This window comes from Podarcis muralis, chromosome 6, assembly GCF_964188315.1.
Source record: "Podarcis muralis chromosome 6, rPodMur119.hap1.1, whole genome shotgun sequence".
NCBI lineage: Eukaryota > Metazoa > Chordata > Lepidosauria > Squamata > Lacertidae > Podarcis > Podarcis muralis.
The window spans coordinates 54168238-54188512 of record NC_135660.1 but is presented as its reverse complement, the minus strand read 5'-3'; the positions used below and the strand labels follow the sequence as shown (position 1 = coordinate 54188512).

At 40.5% G+C, this 20275-nt stretch overlaps 1 protein-coding gene across 11 annotated transcripts in view; it reads left to right on the top strand.

The window, feature by feature from the left end:
• The window catches only part of ATE1 (arginyltransferase 1), a 74039-nt gene extending 62377 nt beyond the window's left edge, over window positions 1-11662 (top strand). For 6 of the 11 annotated variants that reach the window (XM_028730063.2, XM_028730062.2, XM_077930297.1 and 3 more), the window contains 2 exons: window positions 734-854; window positions 10725-11662. In XM_028730063.2, the coding sequence (XP_028585896.2) occupies window positions 734-854; window positions 10725-10903 (300 nt within the window). In that variant the 3' untranslated portion in view covers window positions 10904-11662. Of the gene's footprint in view, window positions 1-733; window positions 855-5335; window positions 6743-10724 lie in introns of those variants that run through there. The other 5 variants (XM_028730056.2, XM_028730060.2, XM_028730059.2 and 2 more) reach the window with 1 other exon arrangement.
• Window positions 11663-20275: the final 8613 nt, after the last annotated feature.

Sequence of the window (20275 nt, the reverse complement as noted above, 5' to 3'; positions counted from 1 at the left end):
TCTCATGAGGTGGCCAAAGTATTGGAGCCTCAGGTTCACGATCTGTCCTTCCAGTGAGCACTCAGGGCTGATTTCCTTAAGAATGGATAGGTTTGATCTTCTTGCAGTCCATGGGACTCCCAAGAGTCTTCTCCAGCACCATAATTCAAAAGCATGAATTCTTCGGCGATCAGCCTTCTTTATGGTCCAGCTCTCACTTCCATACATCACTACTGGGAAAACCATGGCTTTAACTATACGGACCTTTGTTGGCAAGGTGATGTCTCTACTTTTTAAGATGCTGTCTAGGTTTGTCATTGCTTTTCTCCCAAGAAGCAGGCGTCTGTTCTCAAATTACATTTCAGTTAACAGTACATCAGATTATTCTGTTTGAAGGATTATTGAGCTAGGTGCTCCAAAAGATTAAGCAGTCAGACAAGTTTATTTTAATGTGCTTTGTGTATCAATGGTTGTATTCATTCAGGAAAAGAGAAAAATGCCATTGATTGATTAAATTAATGATACAGCTAAAATGTTAATTGTAAAAGATAAAAGAGTGTGAAGAGATCTCAACCACCAAAGCTGAAGAAACATGTTTGAGAAATAGTGTGTCCATCTCTGTTTTCTTGGATGGATTATTTTGTTTAGGATTTTCTATTGCTAACTATAAACTTTATTCTGGACCTAAAAACATTTGGAGTTCCATTTTGATTTTTAATAACATACCACTTATTTCTTCTCCATTTTTTCCTAGGGCCAGTACAGACCATCTGACTTGTTGTGTCCAGAGACATATATCTGGGTACCTACTGAACAATGTCTGCCTTCTCTTGAGCATTCAAAATATTGTCGCTTCAATCAAGACTTAAAAGCAGGTAGGTATATAATTTACATCCTTTGCATATACTGTAAGATATTAGACTATAAATCAGGCATCCCCAACCTTGGCCCTCCTGATGTTTTGGGACTACAACTGCCATCATCCCTGACTACTGGTCCTGTTAGCTAGGGATGATGGGAGTTGTAGTCCCAAAACATTCGGAGGGCCAAGGTCGGCCATACCTGCTATAAATGCTAAACATTTGAATGTACATTGTGTCTCATGGCTAAAATGACATTGTTAACATCTTCCATGTATTCATTTATTCAGTAATTTTAATTGGCTAATTCCCACTCTCGTAGAGTCCATTTAGTTACTAAATAGTGTATAAGTAGTCCCTTTTAAGTCATCCAGCACACTTAAGTGCTCCATTTCACACATTCACCAGAGACCAGCATTCAGAAAGTAGAGTAGTAGAGAATCCCCACCCCCACAGAAAACACACAAATAAGCAGACTCTTCAATGTAAATGTGCTCTTGGTTTGTTAAAATGTGCTCTTGGTTTGTTGTTTTGATTTCGACCTAGACAATGATCTTCAGACAAAACTTTTAATGCCTGTGTCGATCATGGTACTATGTTCTATATTATTTTGGTGTAAAAACAAATAAAAAAATAATGCAAACATGAAAACACATGTTTGACTCTGAATAACATTATCCAGAAAAATATGAATATGCTACACTTCCTGCCGTCAAACCAAAGTGTTGTTTATCATGAAATCTGGGTTGAGTGACACCATGTATAGTGAGCTCCTATCATGCTTCAATTGATATGTAAAATCTGGATCTATTATGAAGTGAAACACTTTTTGGCATAGCATTACAGAACTTGAGAGAGAAGCTTGAAAGGTATTACAAATTGAAAAATGAAGTGAATGGGTTCAAGGTAGGCAATTTTTCAAGTTGCCCTTGCCTAAGAAAGAGAAGAAAAGTTGTGCTGTTTTAATAGATGTGCTTGAAAAAAACTGGGAGTATGAGTAAACTGGTGCCCAAGATGGCAGCATTATAATATAAGAAGGGAGGCAACAATATTAAGATTCTTTAGAATCTTAAGTCTCATATGTATGCCACTATGAAATGATAAACTATAAAAATCTGCATCTTTGTCTATCCTGAGTTCATCAGCCCAGACACGATCTGAATTCAGACTTATGTCCTGTGGTTTAAGGAAATTAAAACATAGCTACATGCTGAACAGCAGAAGGCCTGCTGTGAGCTACAGTCATTTGAGGTTTGGGTAGCTGCTTTCTTGAAGGAAGCAGTGCTCCATTCCAGGGCCGGTTTCCTGCAGAACACTTCCTTACAGTTGTCAGTAAAATAAGTCCTTTAATTAAAATACAGTGAGTATAAACATTGGGCTAGACAGACAATGGTATGCTCTGTTTCACATGAAATGACTTTCCATAACAAGACCTGTAGGTATCATACTGTAATAGTTCATAATTGCAGCCAACTCTGATGTCGTTTTGGTGCTTTCTAAAAACTCAGTTATTTATTCAGGCCTTTGCTGGCTGTTATTGCTTTGAGATGTTTCTTGGAAACATTTCATAAATGAAACGAAATAAATAACTGGATACCAGTTGATTGCATTCATTCATTTTGTGGTTGCCCAGGCCTATTGACTGCTGCTTTGTTTTATTATGTAATATTAATGTATTTTTAGCATACAATTGATTTTCTTTCATTATAGTTACAACTGATGAATATCCCATTCCTTTAATGGATTTAAGCTTCTCAAACCCAAAATTTAGAAAACATATTTTAAACTACTAACTAAAGAGTGTTAGGGAGAAAAAGTGAATCTTAAAGGAAGGGAAACAGTTACTCAGAATTGAGATCACTGAAAGGGTTCTGGTGTTGCTGATAAACAAAGCGACCATACTTACAGCACAATCCTGACCATGTCAGACCAATTTTTGTTGAAGCATCTTCATGCTGGTGTTGTGTGTTTCTGCTGTGAAGGTTCATCATGCAGTTGAAATTACTCTCCTTGTAAGGATAATATAAAGGTTATGATGCACCAGATGTGCAATAAATAAATAAATTCAGGGACATTCAAGAGTTGAGTGTCTCAGATTCATTTGTGTCGTGTAGGTGGACCATTCTTTCCATGCAAGTTCCCCAAATAGAAAATTTATAGTGGCTGATTCCTACCAATAAAATTGAAAGAGTTTGATGAACAAAGATAGTTGAACTAGATTAATCTATTTCCTCTAAGGCAACACAGCCTCCTAAGCTAAGGTGAAGAAGACTAATCGCTATTCCATAGAGAGTGTGAAGTATACAAACACTTCTATATTTGAAAAAGACCAGAGCTTTCAGTGAGCCCAATAAGATCATGGTAGATGTGAGACTTTGAGACCTCAGTTCTAGTGTAACTTTTTCTCTTGGGTTGTGTTGGCTTTTATGAAAACTGAGAAAATACTGTGTACTCCTTTCTTGTGTGTCTGTCTTGCTGCTTCCAAAAAATGTTGTTTACTTGTCTCTGCATTGTCAGGTCATTAGCTGCATTAATAAATAAACAAGCCATGAAGGGATGTTCCAAATCTCTGCAACTACGACAGAAAATTCCCTTTTTCTTGTCGAAGCCCAATCCGGCTTCTCCGTAAGTTCGAACCTGAAGCAAGGTCCCATTTGGTGATCTTAACCTTAGGGTTGTTCAAATGAGAAGAGATAAAGTAGAGATAGTTAGGAACAAAAGGGAGGGGGGAAACAATAATTAAAAACAATTAAACATTAATAGAATTAGAACTATGTATTAATATAACATCTCTATTAAGAACATACAGACAATCACAACAAAAACAGCATGCCAGTAGCCATGTAGCTGTCACACAAAGTTTTAAAGCATGGGTCACAGATTGTTCAATAAGTTCCAGAGAATAAACTATTCTATAGGTTTATGAGAAATTTCAATTTTGTTATGATTTCCTAGATGTGCCTTTGTAATATGTGTTCTTTCTTTCCTTCCCCCACTCCAGAAAGTCCCAAGATAATTAGGCAGTTGAGAGTGAGATTACATAGCTAATAATAATAATAATAATAATGAATAATCATGGAAAAGACCCTGATGTTGGGAAAGATGGAGGGCACAAGGAGAAGGGGACAACAGGGGACGAGATGGTTGGACAGTGTTCTCGAAGCTACTAGCATGAGTTTGACCAAACTGCAGGAGGCAGTGGAAGACAGGAGTGCCTGGCGTGCTCTGGTCCATGGGGTCACGAAGAGTCGGACACGACTAAACGACTAAACAACAGCAATGCATTGTGTTCACCCAGAGATGCATCTCAGTACTTGTTAAGTTAGCAGCAAAGCATCCATGTTTTTAATGCAGCCTGATTGTAACCCTAGTGACTAAAGAATACATCAGTTCTAAGTAAGAACTTTTTTTTCTGATACTGAAGATATTTTACACACATAACTTTAGTACGTATTAGCAGTTTCCTTGTAAGGAGTGGGTGGGGAGAGCAAGCCTTTGATTAAAGAAACAAAAGCTATGAAATACATTTCCCATAGTTACCATGGTGGAGTTTGTAAGGTTCTTGTTCCACATTTTTCGGGGGGGGGGGGGGTCAACTGCATTGATTATCCCCAGCAACTGCTTCAGCTTATTACATTTTGGAACTTGCATCTGTTTTTAATTAACTTTATAAACACTTGAAGGCAACTGAAGTTCATAATCCAGCATGATCCTTGATCATAAAGTATGTTTAAACAGTAGAGATAGTGCTAATGAGCTGTATCCAAACAAATTTGTCAACTCCACTTCTAGCATGAGAAGGAAAATGCTAATAGGTAGATGAAATTTTGAATCACTGACCTTGTTAAATAATTCTAGTTACACTGCATTTACTAGAGAGAAGAGAACACCATTATCTGAACCTGTTTCTTCTTCAAGCACAAATGTTAAATCCTGCTAAAATCAGCTCTCCTATAAATGAAATTTGGGTGGTGGCAAGGGGTGTAAGGTGGTTGTAACTTCATAAGACCTCAAATTCCTACCAGCTTCTCTTTCTAGATCTATCTTGGAAAAATATCACATGGAAATAAACATCAGTGTAATGTCTTCAATGTGTATGCTTTCTCAGGAATTGCTCCAAAAGCATTTCTGGGGAAGCAACAGTGGAAAGGTCTAAAGATCACTTTAAAATTACAGAGCTGTACATTCCACTGGGATGAAAGATGACTGATTTCAACCTAATACTTCTAACGTTTATGCCTGCTTGGGGATAATTCTAAAGGATTCTTGTAGAAGTATAGAATGTTAGAAGTGTCCCTGTGATACATATTGTGTTTTGGGAAAGGTCTGCTATTTCTTTCTATGTTTGGCTGAGTGCAGCATTGGTTTGTTGGTTTGGTTGCATTAATTATAGACCAGCTATAACATTCTGAACCAGAGTGATTTGATTTATCCATATGTACTTGATTCCCCTTTTTAAATACCTGATTTTTAAGTGCTCTTGATATTTTTTTCAGATCTAACTTCCCTTTCCTTGACGTGCCTATTTTGGAGTGCATGGATGAAAGGCCCGCTGCTTATATTAGTAGTAAAAACTGCCCATAGAACTTACGACAAACCACTAAGCACCACTGACCACAGCATAATTGAATCCAGCAGCACTAGGGAGCACGGAAGCCCTCTTGCTTTTGAATTTTTTGTAAGGGCAAGGAGAGAGTGATTTGGTATTAAAGGCCATGAAATCAAACATGAGGGAAATAAAATTCTGGGACTCTGTCTGGAAACACAACTTGAATGATACAAAATTAATTTTTACACCTTGAAAGAGAAAGGAGGGGCGGCAGAGGATGAAACTGAGTGGTTTTCTGAAGATCAAGGTTCACGGTGTTAAAGGGTTTAATAGTTATGGCACAGTCTTATGAGATGCTGCATTGAGGCAGTGACTTGTGGGGCTGGAGGATAAGTATTTATACATGGGACAGAGCAGCTTGGGACCTGGCAACAGGCTATCCTCTGCTGACAGAAGAACGACTTCTGGGCACTTGCTGTGGTGCATCTCTACCTTTTATAGGGGTGGCTAGTTAACATTGCTTTGCCAAGGTCATGGAGAGGGCCGACAAAGCTACAGACTTCCCACCAGCCATTTCTGACAACAGTAGCAAAATAGCTTCAGCCATCCCTGGCTAGGAAAGCCAGAGCAAATATGCCCAAGTCAAAAGTAATAGGGATGGGAAGACAAAGTTGTTTATCAACCAATTGTTCTTGGCTTCCCAGGCACAGGTTTAATTTGCAGTAGCAATACAAAGTCACTACAGATCAGGGAACCTGGGCAGCTAAAAGAATAGGAAGAGAAAATAAAGATGTATTGTAAGCTTGACTTCGTTGAGCTAAATCCACTGTAAGGTTGCAGGAAAGCTTCTTAGGCAGTCGGAGCAGGAACACGCCACAGTTTCTGGATTCTGCTAAAGCAGGAACATCCCAGAGTTTCCTGTCCTGAGTCAATAAAGCTTCCTAGGAGAAAGTAATTACGTCATATAATGAGTGTTCATTTGGCCAGTCTAATAGCAAATAGCCTAATAGCAAATGCTATTTAGGCTTGAATTCAGTCATATCTTTTATTCTACTTCGTATTGTTGTATAGGAACGAGAAGCCTTTTGGTTTCAAAAATTAAAATCTTAATATTTTGGAGAACAGCCTCTTCTCATATGTTTATCTGAAAGAAAGACAATGTAATACATTTGCCAACTGAGAATAATTGATATGCAGCTTCAGAAGGAAGCAGGCCATGTCTTCGGAATAGTACACATGTAGCAGACCTCTCTCCATATCAGTTGTGAGATCACTTTCAAAATGGTGACATATCTTTGATTGACAACTAGTTCTTACGTTATGACCTGTATTATAAAATATTTCATATATTTACTATCATGCCTCGTGTATGTGTTCTTAGAAGAGCAGGAGATGCAAATTTTTAATATTGATCTTGGTAAAATAGAATAGAAATGTTGGTTTAATTCTTGTTCAGTTGAAAGACGTATCTTGCTCTTATGTCATACTTTGCCTTCTTTAAACAGCAGCAGATCCTGTTTGGTTTTTATGCTTTCTTTAATCCAGTCAAAGCCACCCTACTTTAAGGGTTAAAAGGAATAAAGTGAATGCTTTTCTCCTGTGATTGACTTTTGGCACAGGAACATTAGCCAGCTTCAAACTGAGTAAATTACTTGTGCTATTGTGGTGACAGAGGTACTTACTTACATCTTTTAAGTTTTTACAAAGAGTCTCTGAGATTGCTTTAGTGTTGACTAAAAGCTACACTGTAAAGGCTCTTTTTGACAGACAGCATAAATCATACTTTGATAAGTAGTTTTTTATAGCAGAGTTTTGATCACAAAGTTTATTCCTAAATTTACATTTATGTGGAGTAGAATCATAAAAGACTGGAGTTAGAAAACTATCTCAAAGTTTCCTAATCAATTTATTACTTACCCTTTTAAGTACTGAACTGGATTTGTGGAAACACACATGTGTGCGCGCTCACACACACATGAAAAGCATATTTTAACTTTTAGGTAAAGGTAAAGGGACCCCTGACCATTAGGTACAGTCGTGACCGACACTGGGGTTGCGGCGCTCATCTCGCTTTATTGGCCAGGGGAGCCGGCGTACAGCTTCCGGGTCATGTGGCCAGCATGACTAAGCTGCTTCTGGCGAACCAGAGCAGCGCACGGAAACGCCGTTTACCTTCCCGCCAGAGCGGTACCTATTTATCTACTTGCACTTTGATGTGCTTTCGAACTGCTAGGTTGGCAGGAATTTTAACTTTTAGGACCAACCAAAAAGCATAAAATAGCAAGCAAGCTGAGACTGGTGCTTAACATTCAACACCATGAAGAAACAATAGTGTCTTGTGGCACCTTAAAAAAATAACACATTTAGCCTTTATTTTGGCTTCAGCTTTTGTGCACCATCCACTCCAGCACCAGTAGTGGCCATGCACAAAAAACAGTTGTTGATAACGCATACATCCTGCCACTAGTAATCAATTAACACACGAAGTGTGCTAAAAATCCAGTATGCTTTAAGTGTTAGCACTAAACCCTAAATATCCATTTAAGTTGGGATATGTTTCCATTTCAGGATGTCTGCAGATGGGAATTTTTTTTCCATGTGGAGCATTTCAGTTTGAATCAAACAGGCTTTCTCCAAACAGACTGCCTATAGCTGCTGATCACAGTTAACAGGGAGCTCCTTTGAAGGCTTGCTTCCAGTGCCTATCAGCTCATTGGCACCAAAAACATGTCTTTGAACTTTTAACAGGTGTCAATCACCTTACATCATTATGACAGGTCCTGCCCACCTGTCAAAATATCAATCGCAAAAAAACTCTGCAGAAGATTTTAGAGGCTTCATTTATTTGCAGAGTTATGCCCAGAATCCGAATAGAGACAAAACTGTGATTTGGCTGGCGAAGGAAAAATCCCGGTTTGATAGTTTATTATGCTTAATATGCTTATTTATACTATAGCTAAGATGGTTCTCATTCCAGCAGAGGCATGATTTATATCTTGCTTCGAGAAGGAAATGTGTGCATACCTTCCATGTTCAACTAGTGGCACAGAACTGAAGCCAGCCATGGAGAACGTAGGCAAGTAAAACAAGGTAGATGTGCGGCAGCATCCACTTCAGGAAATAAACTCTGAGTCCAGGAGCAATGTAAGGCAGAAAGGAATGTCCCTCCAGTATCAGGTTTCAGGGTTCAATAAAACGAATTAGATTTAAAAGTAATGAGCAGTCCTGAAATAAAGTCTCCGTGTGGGTGTTTGTTTAAAGATGCAGGTTGGCGCCAGAACTGTTCAGGTTACAACTAATATTTTGCCTAAAGGTGTTGTAAATATAAGTCTTCCGTTTCCTTTTAAGAAGTTAAAAACTCACTTTATGTTTATGTCCTATTCTGGAGCTGAACCTGAACGTGTTTTCCTTTGCAAATGTCACCAATGAGAGTGTAGAACCGGAAGCAGAAGAACAGAAAAAGTAAAACCCTGACAGAGCACTGGAGAAATATTGGCTACACTTCAGAAGGCTTAATGGATTTCAGAAAGCTATGAACAAGACAAATCAGCATTTGCAACTTCAGTTGTATGTGAAACAAGTGCCAGCCATTATTAATGAAGAAGTGAATTGGAGCATGGTGTCTCTAGACAAAATGAATAGATATTGGTCAATGATGCAGTGTTTAACATATAGGTATCAACACTGAAGCAGATAGTGTGAAAATGATCATAAGCAGAAACTATCTTCAGGTGTTAATGAAGGAATAGGTGATGTCGGCATTTTTTAAAATCTGAACCCTTCATACTGACAGATGCAGCTTTGTGCTAATGTCAGAGCTTTTACCATACAATAATGCAGCCATTTCTGTCACCGGGAAAATTATTGCATGATAACTTACATACCTGAGCTACTTGATCATTCTCTGTAATCAGCTTTAGCAATAATTCTCTCATTTCACATGCTGAAGCAGGGGTCAGCAAACTTTTTCAGCAGGGGGCCGGTCCACTGTCCCTCAGACCTTGTGGGGGGGGGCAGACTATATTGGGGGGGGGATGAACAAATTCCTATGCCCCACAAATAACCCAGAGATGCATTTTAAATAAAAGGGCACATTCTACTCAAGTAAAAACACACTGATTCCTGGATCGTCCACGGGCCAGATTTAGAAGGCGATTGGACCGGATCTGGCCCCTGGGCCTTAGTTTGCCTACCCATGTGCTAAAGCTTTTTTTGGTCATCTGCACACTATCCATTGCTTTTTCCTGTAGGACTAATTGCAGTCATTAACAGCTGTCAACAGGTTTACCATATCCATTGAGTCAATCATCCATCTCCTACTACCCTTCTGAGAAAAACCCCACCCCACCCTTCACCTATATATAAGGATCTGGTGACTTCTGTTTCAGTGTATCTGAAGAAGTGTACATGCACATGAAAGCTTATACCCAGAACAAACTTAGTTGGTCTCGAAGGTGCTACTGGACTTACTTACTTTCCTTCCTTCCTTGTCAGACCAACACAGCTACCTATCTAGATCTGGAACAGAATTAGTTCCTTTTTGGAGGGGGGCAAAAGAGTTACTTCAGTTAAAATGCTGTGACCCTAGTGTAGGTTTTCGACCAACATTAAAATAATACTGGCTTTAAATGTTAAGTTTTTATGTGTCCTGGAAACAGCATGTAGACAACGCTCCAGGTGAGCTTATTTTTCAGACATGTAATGCATTTACAGTAGACATTTTTGTGACTCTGAGGTCTTCCTATGTACCGTAAGCTTATAACAATAAATCTTTTCTATTGTAGTTTTGAAGGAATTTACAAAGATCATGTAGTATTGTAGCAGCCATATATTCTTCCCCAAACCATCTCAGCCAGATGCCAAACATGGCAAATTAAAACCAAAAACAAAAGTGATTTTGGATTATTTGCATATGAAAACTGATTTTAATTTCCAGCTGCCATTTAAATCTAACATAGTTTGCCTGCTGCTTGGTAGGAACAGTGAACAAGTAGATGCTCTCTGGTATCTGGATTCTTGTACATGCACAAAACTTGGATAGGCAGAGGAATTTTGTAGGAATCCTGGTGTGATAACACAACTGATGACATTCATTCTTGATTTCTGAAGAGCAACCAAAATCCACACACCTCTTTCATCTTCAAGTGGAACTTGGTCAGTTCCTTTAAATTTTCACCTAATGATACGCTTTCTAAAAAACAACGCTGTTGTCTTGTATCACCATATCAGTATCTAAATATAAGGTATTTCGCATTTTGATACTACTTCATTTGTCAACAAATGCTTCCTGTTCATCTGGCCGCTGCTTTAATACGCCCATATTTCTTTTCTTACAGTTGACGAAGGGAATGTGAAGGAATTGGGTCAGGTTCGGATTCTGCATAAGAGAACAGCCATGCGCTACAGTGTGTACAAGAGGAGGAGGAAGGGGCCAAGCGATGAAGAAAGTGTTCGACAATATGCAACTCTAGTGGGGCAGGCGTGTGCAGAGCGAATGTTGCTCTTCAGAAGCTGAGGTGTCAGTTCTTGAGGTGTTCTCCAGCACTGTATCTTATTGCACAACTGCCTATTGTATGCCCTTGTGTTGATATGCCTATTGAAAATGGAGGCACTTTATATGAATGAATCCACTGGCTTATCTTAAAAGAAAATACCATTTTTTTCACCTTTCTGCCAAGGGTCTGGCAGAATATAAAGGCCCTTTGTTTTATTTTGCTATCATGATCCCTTCCTTGCATTCTGAAAAGTGTACATGGTGTGAAGTACATAAATGGTCTGAACACAATTTTTCCTGTAGGTCTTTGTAGTTTCCTCTTAGGGAGAATATTTGAAGTCACTTGGGTGCTGACATGTATCAAAGCTATGGTGAAATGTGTGTAAGTTCCACAAAAGGGAGGCTAAAATGTGCAGTTGCATGCTGCTCTGTTCCAGAACACAGTTAAACTATGGTGCTTGGAATTAAGCCTGTTTCTGTCCCAGTGAATCCAATAGCAAAACCCATTTTATTCTGGCTTGTGGACTTTATATAATCTGTACTATATGACATACAAAGCCATCTAACGTAAACCTATGCACTGTAGCTTTAGAGAGTCACTGCAATTTTTAATTTTTGCTTTAAAGAATGTGTAGTAGTCTTTAAATACCAAGAAACATGGAGGTTTGGTTTTTGTAATTAAATTGTTACTCTGGAAATATTGGAATTGAAGCCAAGGTTAGGTTTGTGGTCAAATTACCAAAGAGATTACTTTAAATAAAGCAGCAGGTTGATGTTGTACCTTGATGTACATCCCACTTTTTTGTATTTGTAATGCCTATTTGTGTTCATTGCAAAATTCTAGAATTCCATTTCTATATATATATATATAAAATCTCATTAAAAATGCTTTTTTTATCTTCAAAACACAGAACTGTCCCTACTACTGCCATTATAGTTGTATATCCGGCACTGTTGCTCTCACTCATACTTAGGTTCTTTGTTTTATTAAAATTGTAAAGTACACAGCTGTAAATGTGAACATATGCTTTTAATTGGATTGGGAACCTAATTTTCATAGAAATCCTTTTATCAATTTCTGTGTCTATGTCTGATAGAACAGGCTATAAGAATACAGCAGTGCACCTGAAATTTACTTACCGGCACATTGCTGATTAAACAATACTCAGTATGACTTGCAGACTCAGAGATGCCATTCCTATTTGTTGCAGTGCACATTTGCTTTGCTAAACAGGTTGTTGGGGTTCCCACTTTGGGAGTAATAAAAGTGAAGATCAGTTGAAGAAAGGAGGAAGAAACTGGAATCAACCTCCTCCTCCCAGAAAATTGTTTGCATGAGTGGGGGTAGCCAATGTCGTGCCCTCCAGGTGTCAAAACTTCAGACCCCAAGAACTGTGTTAACAAACCCACAACATTCAAAGACTGTGATAAGGTACATGTGATGGGTAGTTTCTTCATGTCCATCCCCCCCTTTATAACTTCCATATTTAAACTTTTGCCTAATGAACATGATCAAAAAAACTGACAGGGTAGAATTGCCTATTTGTAGATTTTAACAAAGCATACTGAGTTGAATTCAACTAGGGTAAACCCATTGGATTAAATGGGTTTAATTTAGTTTAGATCTATTAATTTCAGTGGGTATACAGTGGTACCTCGGGTTACATAGACTTCAGGTTACATATGCCTCAGGTTACAGACTCCGCTAACCCAGAAATAGTACCTCGGGTTAGGAACTTTGCTTCAGGATGAGAACAGAAATTGTTCTCCCACGGCGCGGCGGCAGCAGGAGGCCCCATTAGCTAAAGTGGTTCTTCAGGTTAAGAACAGTTTCAGGTTAAGAATGGACCTCCGGAATGAATTAAGTACGTAACCAGAGGTACCACTGTACTCTAATTTAGTTGGGCACAAATTCATCTAGTGAGCTTTATATTTGAGTCAGGGTTTGAGCCACTAAGTATCTATAAATATATCAATTTGCATCCTCTACCATTTGATTGGCTATATAGGCTTTATAAACACTAAAACCCAGTGTAATTGAGCAGACCAAAGCTTTCCAAACCGTGTGTCACAACGGCTGCAGTATGTAGGTGTGTCATGTGAACGCTCCCCATGCTGCTCCTGGGGCTAGAAAAGGGTTTAACCTCCAGTTTGCTAGTAAAACTGAATTACTGTGTCTCAAAATGATGCATGTCTAAAAAGTGTGTCACCAGTATGAGAAATTTGGAAAGCTCTGGAGTAGACACATTAATGACACTTGTTTGGCAGCTGTTTGAGTGGCATATGTCTGGTTTCAGGGCAAACTCAATTCCGTTTCGTATTCATGACCTTTGAGTTAAATGTCGGACCACCCTTCAGTCTTTCACAAAAGCTGCCCCCAAAGCATTCCTACCCATTTAGCCAAAGGGCATTGTGGACCTTGAAGATGGATAAATTAACTTTTAAAGAAGTTCTTATAGGCGTTGTTTTTTTAATGCAGTTGCTCTTTGAGCAGGATATCTGAATGGTCCCTACACTGTGACTGTGATTTGTAAGCGGATCATCACAAATCACAAAGAAATCTGGACTACAGAGCACAATGCTTGAGACATTCAAAATAAGCAGTAAATGAAACAAATGCCCAGTCCACTTTATCTGTTATTGCCAGCGTCACATGGTTGCCCCCTGCCATTCTTCCTAGCATGTATATTTTCTGCCCATGTAGGGTAGTTTATGGAGATAGTGTTGTATAGGTCTTTCATCATATAGGAAGTGCAAGCTTTCTTAAGCTTTTTCACCTTCATTGTGTTGTGGATTTTGTTTATGTTGACATCGCAAGCTGTTTTCTGGATTAATGTAAACAATACCTGATTTATTTAAAATGGAAGCAGAAATGGACAGCATTCATTAAGGCTACATGATGACTTCCTTTAGTTGAAGGATTTATGGATACAACCTATGCGTAATTGTCTTCCTGATATTTTTCATTTTTGCCTCATTTCCTCTGAATGTATGAGGACTCTTAATAGCTATAATCTCCTTTAATTATGTGTTTCTGTCCCTTAGGACAATAACTGTCTTCAAGAAAGAAGATGTTTGATGAATCAGTACATTTTAAAAAAGAGTTTGTTTTGTTCTCCATACACCTCGTTTTTCTGGGCTTCATCTATGGCACAGGAACCTGTTTTAAGGCAAAAGATTCATCCCTAAATTACGTGCCTTGCATAATTGCTATCATCCTCATCCTCTCATATTTTATTTTTAAAGTGCCTACGATGGTGTGATATCATCCAATAAAATTTAAAACATGTTTTCCTGCCCTGAAGCTCACAATCTAAGATCAGATAATACACAGCAAGAAGGGTGATGTTTTTGAATGCACAAAGGGGAAGAAAAACAAAGGAAATGCAGAGAGATGGAGTCAGAACCAAGTACCGTATTTTTTGCTCTATAAGACTCACTTTTCCCTCCTAAAAAGTAAGGGGAAATGTGTGTGCATCTTATGGAGTGAATGCAGGCTGCACAGCTATCACAGAAGCCAGAACAGCAAGAGGGATTGCTGCTTTCACTGCACAGTGATCCCTCTTGCTGTTCTGGCTTCTGAGATTCAGAATCCCCCCCCCCCTTTGTTTTCCTCCTCCAAAAACTAGGTGCGTCTTGTGGTCTGGTGCGTCTTATAGAGCGAAAAATATGGTACTTGAAATAACTTCAGAGTCTACATACAGAAATAAATGCAGCTGTAGTCTTAGGCCCATTTACCAAGGAGTAAGTCCCATTGAAGGGACGCGGGTGGCGCTGTGGGTAAAACCTCAGTGCCTAAGGCTTGCCGATCACATGGTCAGCGGTTCGAATCCCCGCGGCGGGGTGAGCTCCCGTCTTTCGGTCCCAGCTCCTGCCCACCTAGCAGTTCAAAAGCACCCTTAAGTGCAAGTAGATAAATAGGTACCGCTTTATAGCTGGAAGGTAAACGGCGTTTCCGTGTGCTGTGCTGGTGCTGGCTCGCCAGAGCAGCTTCGTCACGCTGGCCACGTGACCCAGAAGTGTCTCCGGACAGCGCTGGCTCCCGGCCTCTTAAGTGAGATGGGCGCACAACCCTAGAGTCGGACACGACTGGTCCACATGGGCAGGGGTACCTTTACCTTTACCTCCTCTGTGTAAGGAAGCCACAAATGTTATCCTCAGACTTAATTGAAGGCAGAGTGTCCCTGAATGCTTATATGCTACAATAACTGCAAGGGAATGCTATTGTAGTAATCAAGTCAATCGGAACACTTTGTAAAGCGCTGAAAGCTAAAATGATCAGTCCTGGTGCTTTTACATAAATTGTGCTCCATCAGACAAAATAAAATAAAATAACAGGCTATGTGGGTGTGCCACCAGGGGGCATGTTAAAGCTTGCAAATCGCATACAGTTCGTTGGTAATAAGCTTTTTGTCATTTCAACAATGTCCTTACTGTTCCAATTCTGCCTTTTCCCCTGCTTCTCTTTGAATGCTTTCATCCCAAACCCTGATGCAGAAGCTCAATCGCTACACTATATTAAGCCACGGGAGTTGAAAGTAATTGTCGTGTTTTTAAAAAGTACTTTATATGAAATATGCCTTTTGTATGCTACAATGGATGCAGTAAAGAGTCACAAAGACAGCGCTGAGTAAGCTGTTTTAGTGTCTTCAGCTTATTGGTTCACTTCTGTGACTCTTAAGGTTGTGATCCAAAGAAATGGCATACAGGTGAATGCAGCTTTCTTGCCAGCGGTCCTCACTAGCCACAGGCAAGTGACTGTTCAGTTTTAAAAGTAGCTTGTTGAACTATGAGAATGGCTGTGCCAATGGCTTCAGAGACACTCCATAGGATTTGTCTTGCATGCAGAGTACTCATGGTTTCAAGCTGGAGGAGGGCAGCTTGAAACCTAAAGTTGTATTCCTGGCTGGGGTAGATACCAATCTTAGCCTCCCCAAGCCTTTTCTGCTCCATCTGGTGAGGGAGCCAGCAGCTTTCGCCAGCTGATGGTGAAGAGCAAGAAATCTGCCACAGCTGTAGCCAGTTATCAAGGGTGACTGAGGCCTGTTTGGAGGCTGCTGTTGGTGGGTTATTGGCAGCAGTGGGGCAGCCTTGAAGAGAGAGAGAGAGAGAGAGAGAGAACCCATTTGGCGTATGACAAGAAAAAGGACACTCCCTTTGGTTGTTCGGTTTGGAGCAGTTGGGGAGAGAGGTGAGTTAGTTTATCTTCCAAGTGATAGACTGGTAGAGAGCTACACCTGTGGTAAAAACATGAATGCAGCTCACAAACACACCCAGGGTGCCTAGTGGGTATTTGTGTGATTTTACTATTTTATATTGTTTGGATTGGTTGTACTTTTACTGTAGCAGTCTTCTGTATTGATCTGATACTCACTGGGTTTTGGGGAGGGTTTCCCCCAAAGCAGTCTATAAATAAAACATAACACAACACAACCTCTCAATGTCTGCATGTTGAGCACAGTTTTCTGCAAGGGAACACCCTATGTACAAACAGCTGCTTGTATATTATAGGGGCTTCGTGTGATCATGATGCCCAGTGAGGCAGAGTTCCTGGCTGCACAAAACCCCTGTGGTATACAAGCGAGTGGCTATGAACAGGAGTGCCTTTACGGAAAACAGTGCTCAACACGTAGCTGTTGAAAGGAAGGGCCTTGGGCCTTGAGGCTTGCTTGAATCACAGACCTGGGAAGGACCATGAGGGTCATCTAGTCCAGCCCCCTGCAATGCAGGATTCTTTCAGCTAATGTGGGGCTTGACCCTGCAACCCTGAAATTAAGAGTCTCATGCTCTACTGATTGAGCTATCCCTCAGGGGTAAGATCAGAGTCCCACTCCAGCTTGAAACCATGTATGTGCTGTGTGTGAGTAATGGATCTTTAATACCTTTTTAGTGTGAGTTGATGCTTAAGTGACCATTAGCGAACCAGGATAGCTTAGGAATAATCACTTTAAAATGACTGCTCCCTAGCTTTTTTTCTCGTTTGAAGCAGGGGAAGCAAGCAAAAGGACCGTATCATGGAATAAAATTGTTCTAATTCTAGAATAAATACCCCTGAGGGTGGAGGCTTCTATTACCAATTTTTTAGGAAGCAATGTAGAGCTACCTTCTGCCTTTACAATGAGAAATGAAATGAAGAGCAAATGTTACTATTATATATATATATATATATATATATATATATATATATATATATATGCTTTCGTAGATTTTCACGGGTATAGGTATGCAGGTTTTGGTGTCCTCGGGTGTCTTCCCGTGTAAAAGTTGGGGTGTCTAGGCGACGTTTCGACGAGGTCTCACTCGTCATCTTCAGGCTGGTGCTTTCGGCTTCTTGTTACTGGAACAGAGCAGGATCTCAGTGTTTGAGTTCCTATAAATACTGTTGAGGGGTGTGGTGTATAGCCTCCAATGTTCTGGGCCGAGAGGAAGTTCCCAGGCTAGTGTGCCTTTTCTTCTTTTGTTCCTTAGTTGCTTGAGGGATATCTTGAGTGATTTCTTGAGTGATATCCTGAGTACCACTTAGGTGGGTCATTAGGTGTGGATTAGTTGCTAAAGCCTTTGTGTCTTGACCTCTTGAACTTTGTGAAGAGTTTTTCTGAGAAGATGGCTGTAGTTGTGCTCTGGCTTGGCTTCGTGTATAGGGGCGAGCTGTGGTTTTGTGGCCTGTGCCAGCCAGATCTGTGTAGGGATTGCAGGGGGGTGCAGCATCCGGAGGTGCCATCATGGTTTGGCTACTGGATGGTGTCTGTAATTTATCTGTGGAGAGGGTCTGGGTTTGGGTCTGGTGTGGTTGATTGGTGATGGCGTTCTGTGTGCCTCTGGATCTGGTGTCAGTTTTTGTGGGGAGGGCTAATTTCCAGATGTCTGGCAAGCGGGATGTGTCGTCACGCTTGTTCATGTTGTGAGGGTGTTTCTCTATCTCGATGGCTTCCATGATTATTCTCTTGTGGTGATGTTCCATGTTAGAGAGCAATTTGGAATCTGCAAAATTAATTTCGTGTCCTGTTTCTTTCATGTGTTGGAAAAGAGAGGAAAGAAACAGGACACGAAATTAATTTTGCAGATTCCAAATTGCTCTCTAACATGGAACATCACCACAAGAGAATAATCATGGAAGCCATCGAGATAGAGAAACACCCTCACAACATGAACAAGCGTGACGACACATCCCGCTTGCCAGACATCTGGAAATTAGCCCTCCCCACAAAAACTGACACCAGATCCAGAGGCACACAGAACGCCATCACCAATCAACCACACCAGACCCAAACCCAGACCCTCTCCACAGATAAATTACAGACACCATCCAGTAGCCAAACCATGATGGCACCTCCGGATGCTGCACCCCCCTGCAATCCCTACACAGATCTGGCTGGCACAGGCCACAAAACCACAGCTCGCCCCTATACACGAAGCCAAGCCAGAGCACAACTACAGCCATCTTCTCAGAAAAACTCTTCACAAAGTTCAAGAGGTCAAGACACAAAGGCTTTAGCAACTAATCCACACCTAATGACCCACCTAAGTGGTACTCAGGATATCACTCAAGAAATCACTCAAGATATCCCTCAAGCAACTAAGGAACAAAAGAAGAAAAGGCACACTAGCCTGGGAACTTCCTCTCGGCCCAGAACATTGGAGGCTATACACCACACCCCTCAACAGTATTTATAGGAACTCAAACACTGAGATCCTGCTCTGTTCCAGTAACAAGAAGCCGAAAGCACCAGCCTGAAGATGACGAGTGAGACCTCGTTGAAACGTCGCCTAGACACCCCAACTTTTACACGGGAAGACACCCGAGGACACCAAAACCTGCATATATATATATATATATATATATATATATATATATATATCCTTAATATACAAATCATGAAAGTGCTATAGGCATGCACACGGAGAAGACGTCAGATATAAGCCTTGCATCCAGGTACTTGATATTAATTGCTGGGAACCACAGGAGGGTTGAGTAATGTTGGTCCTAGTTGTGGGCTTCCCAAGGGTGTCTAGGTGGCCACTGTGGGAACAGCATGCTGGACTAGCTAGACCTCTGGCCTGATCTAGCAGGCACTTCTTATGTTAAGTAGGTCTCATTGTTTCCCTTCACTGGCACCGGAAGATGAGAAATGCCAGCTAGGCAGTAATTTGTTAGGTAGGCGAGTAATAAATTTTATTGTGTCAAGGATTTGGGAAAGTTGAGAAATGGAAATATTAAGTAGTACGTTACGTGTCCGTAGTCATTTCCGCCAGCGTTTCTGAATTAAACATCACCCATTCATTAAAGCTGATTATCCAGATGCAATGTAACCTAACTCTTGTCTATAGATGGAGCAACACCTAACAAGCAAATAATCTAGTAAGATTATGCAGTATATTAGAGTGCATGTTAGGGGGTGGGGGGAAATCAATGGAAGGACTCTGAAACAAGGGATATACTTTCAGATCTGGAATACTTGGGAGCAGCTGGAATTAAAATGATGGTGTAAGCCATGCTAACAATAGACTGAGCAACTTCCAATGGTGTGAGCTTGCCCGTGCAATGGAAATCTGCTTGCCCAATGGGACTTCTGGTTTCTCTTCTCTCCACCTGTGCACCTTTCAAACTCTGTTCTGAAGAGTCCCCCAACCTAACAGAGCAAATTTTAGAGGTGTGCTGTGTGCTATGGGGGGTGGGGAGGGAAAGAGGAGAAGGTATTGTTCTCATGAAGGCTTTCAAATAATTATATTTGCTTTTGGGGGGGGGGGAGGATTCTGATTATTACTTTCTTTAAAAAAATGTTTATGTATCCTTCAGGTCTGACTAATATACCAGCCCTTATAATCTGGATTCCTTCTCCCTAGCCAGAATACCTAAAAAGATTAATTACTCCAGTATGTTGAAGAACATTCTGTTTTCATATGATCTCTATTTTGCACTTCCTGTTCCAGTTGTGGTGCTGTCTAGAGTGTATCTGGTGTTTCCTTGCCATTTCAGCTGGGATGAGAGCTGGTTTTCTTCTCCAAGAACAGCAACTCCTAGGCCAATTGCTCCTCAAGAAGCCCAATCCAGCCACTTCTAGATCACTTTCTCCTACAGTCGCAGTTCTGAATGTGCTGAACATGATCTTGCCATGTTGCCCACCTCCCTCTCAGATGTTTTGGTTTGTCAAACAACCTACATTTCTCTCAGCAACCCTGGAAATGTAGCCTATTGCCATGAGTTGAATCTATTGCTTATTTCCACTGAATGGTTGCCCACTTTCTATATACCCCAGAATGGCTATTTCTGATGAACCATACAACTGAGGAGGAGAAACCTGACCTCTCATGATCCTTAAACACTATTTCTACAACCCATTTCTACTGTAGTGCTCTGTCTCTGTTGCTTTCTCCAAGCCTCCTAAGATTTTT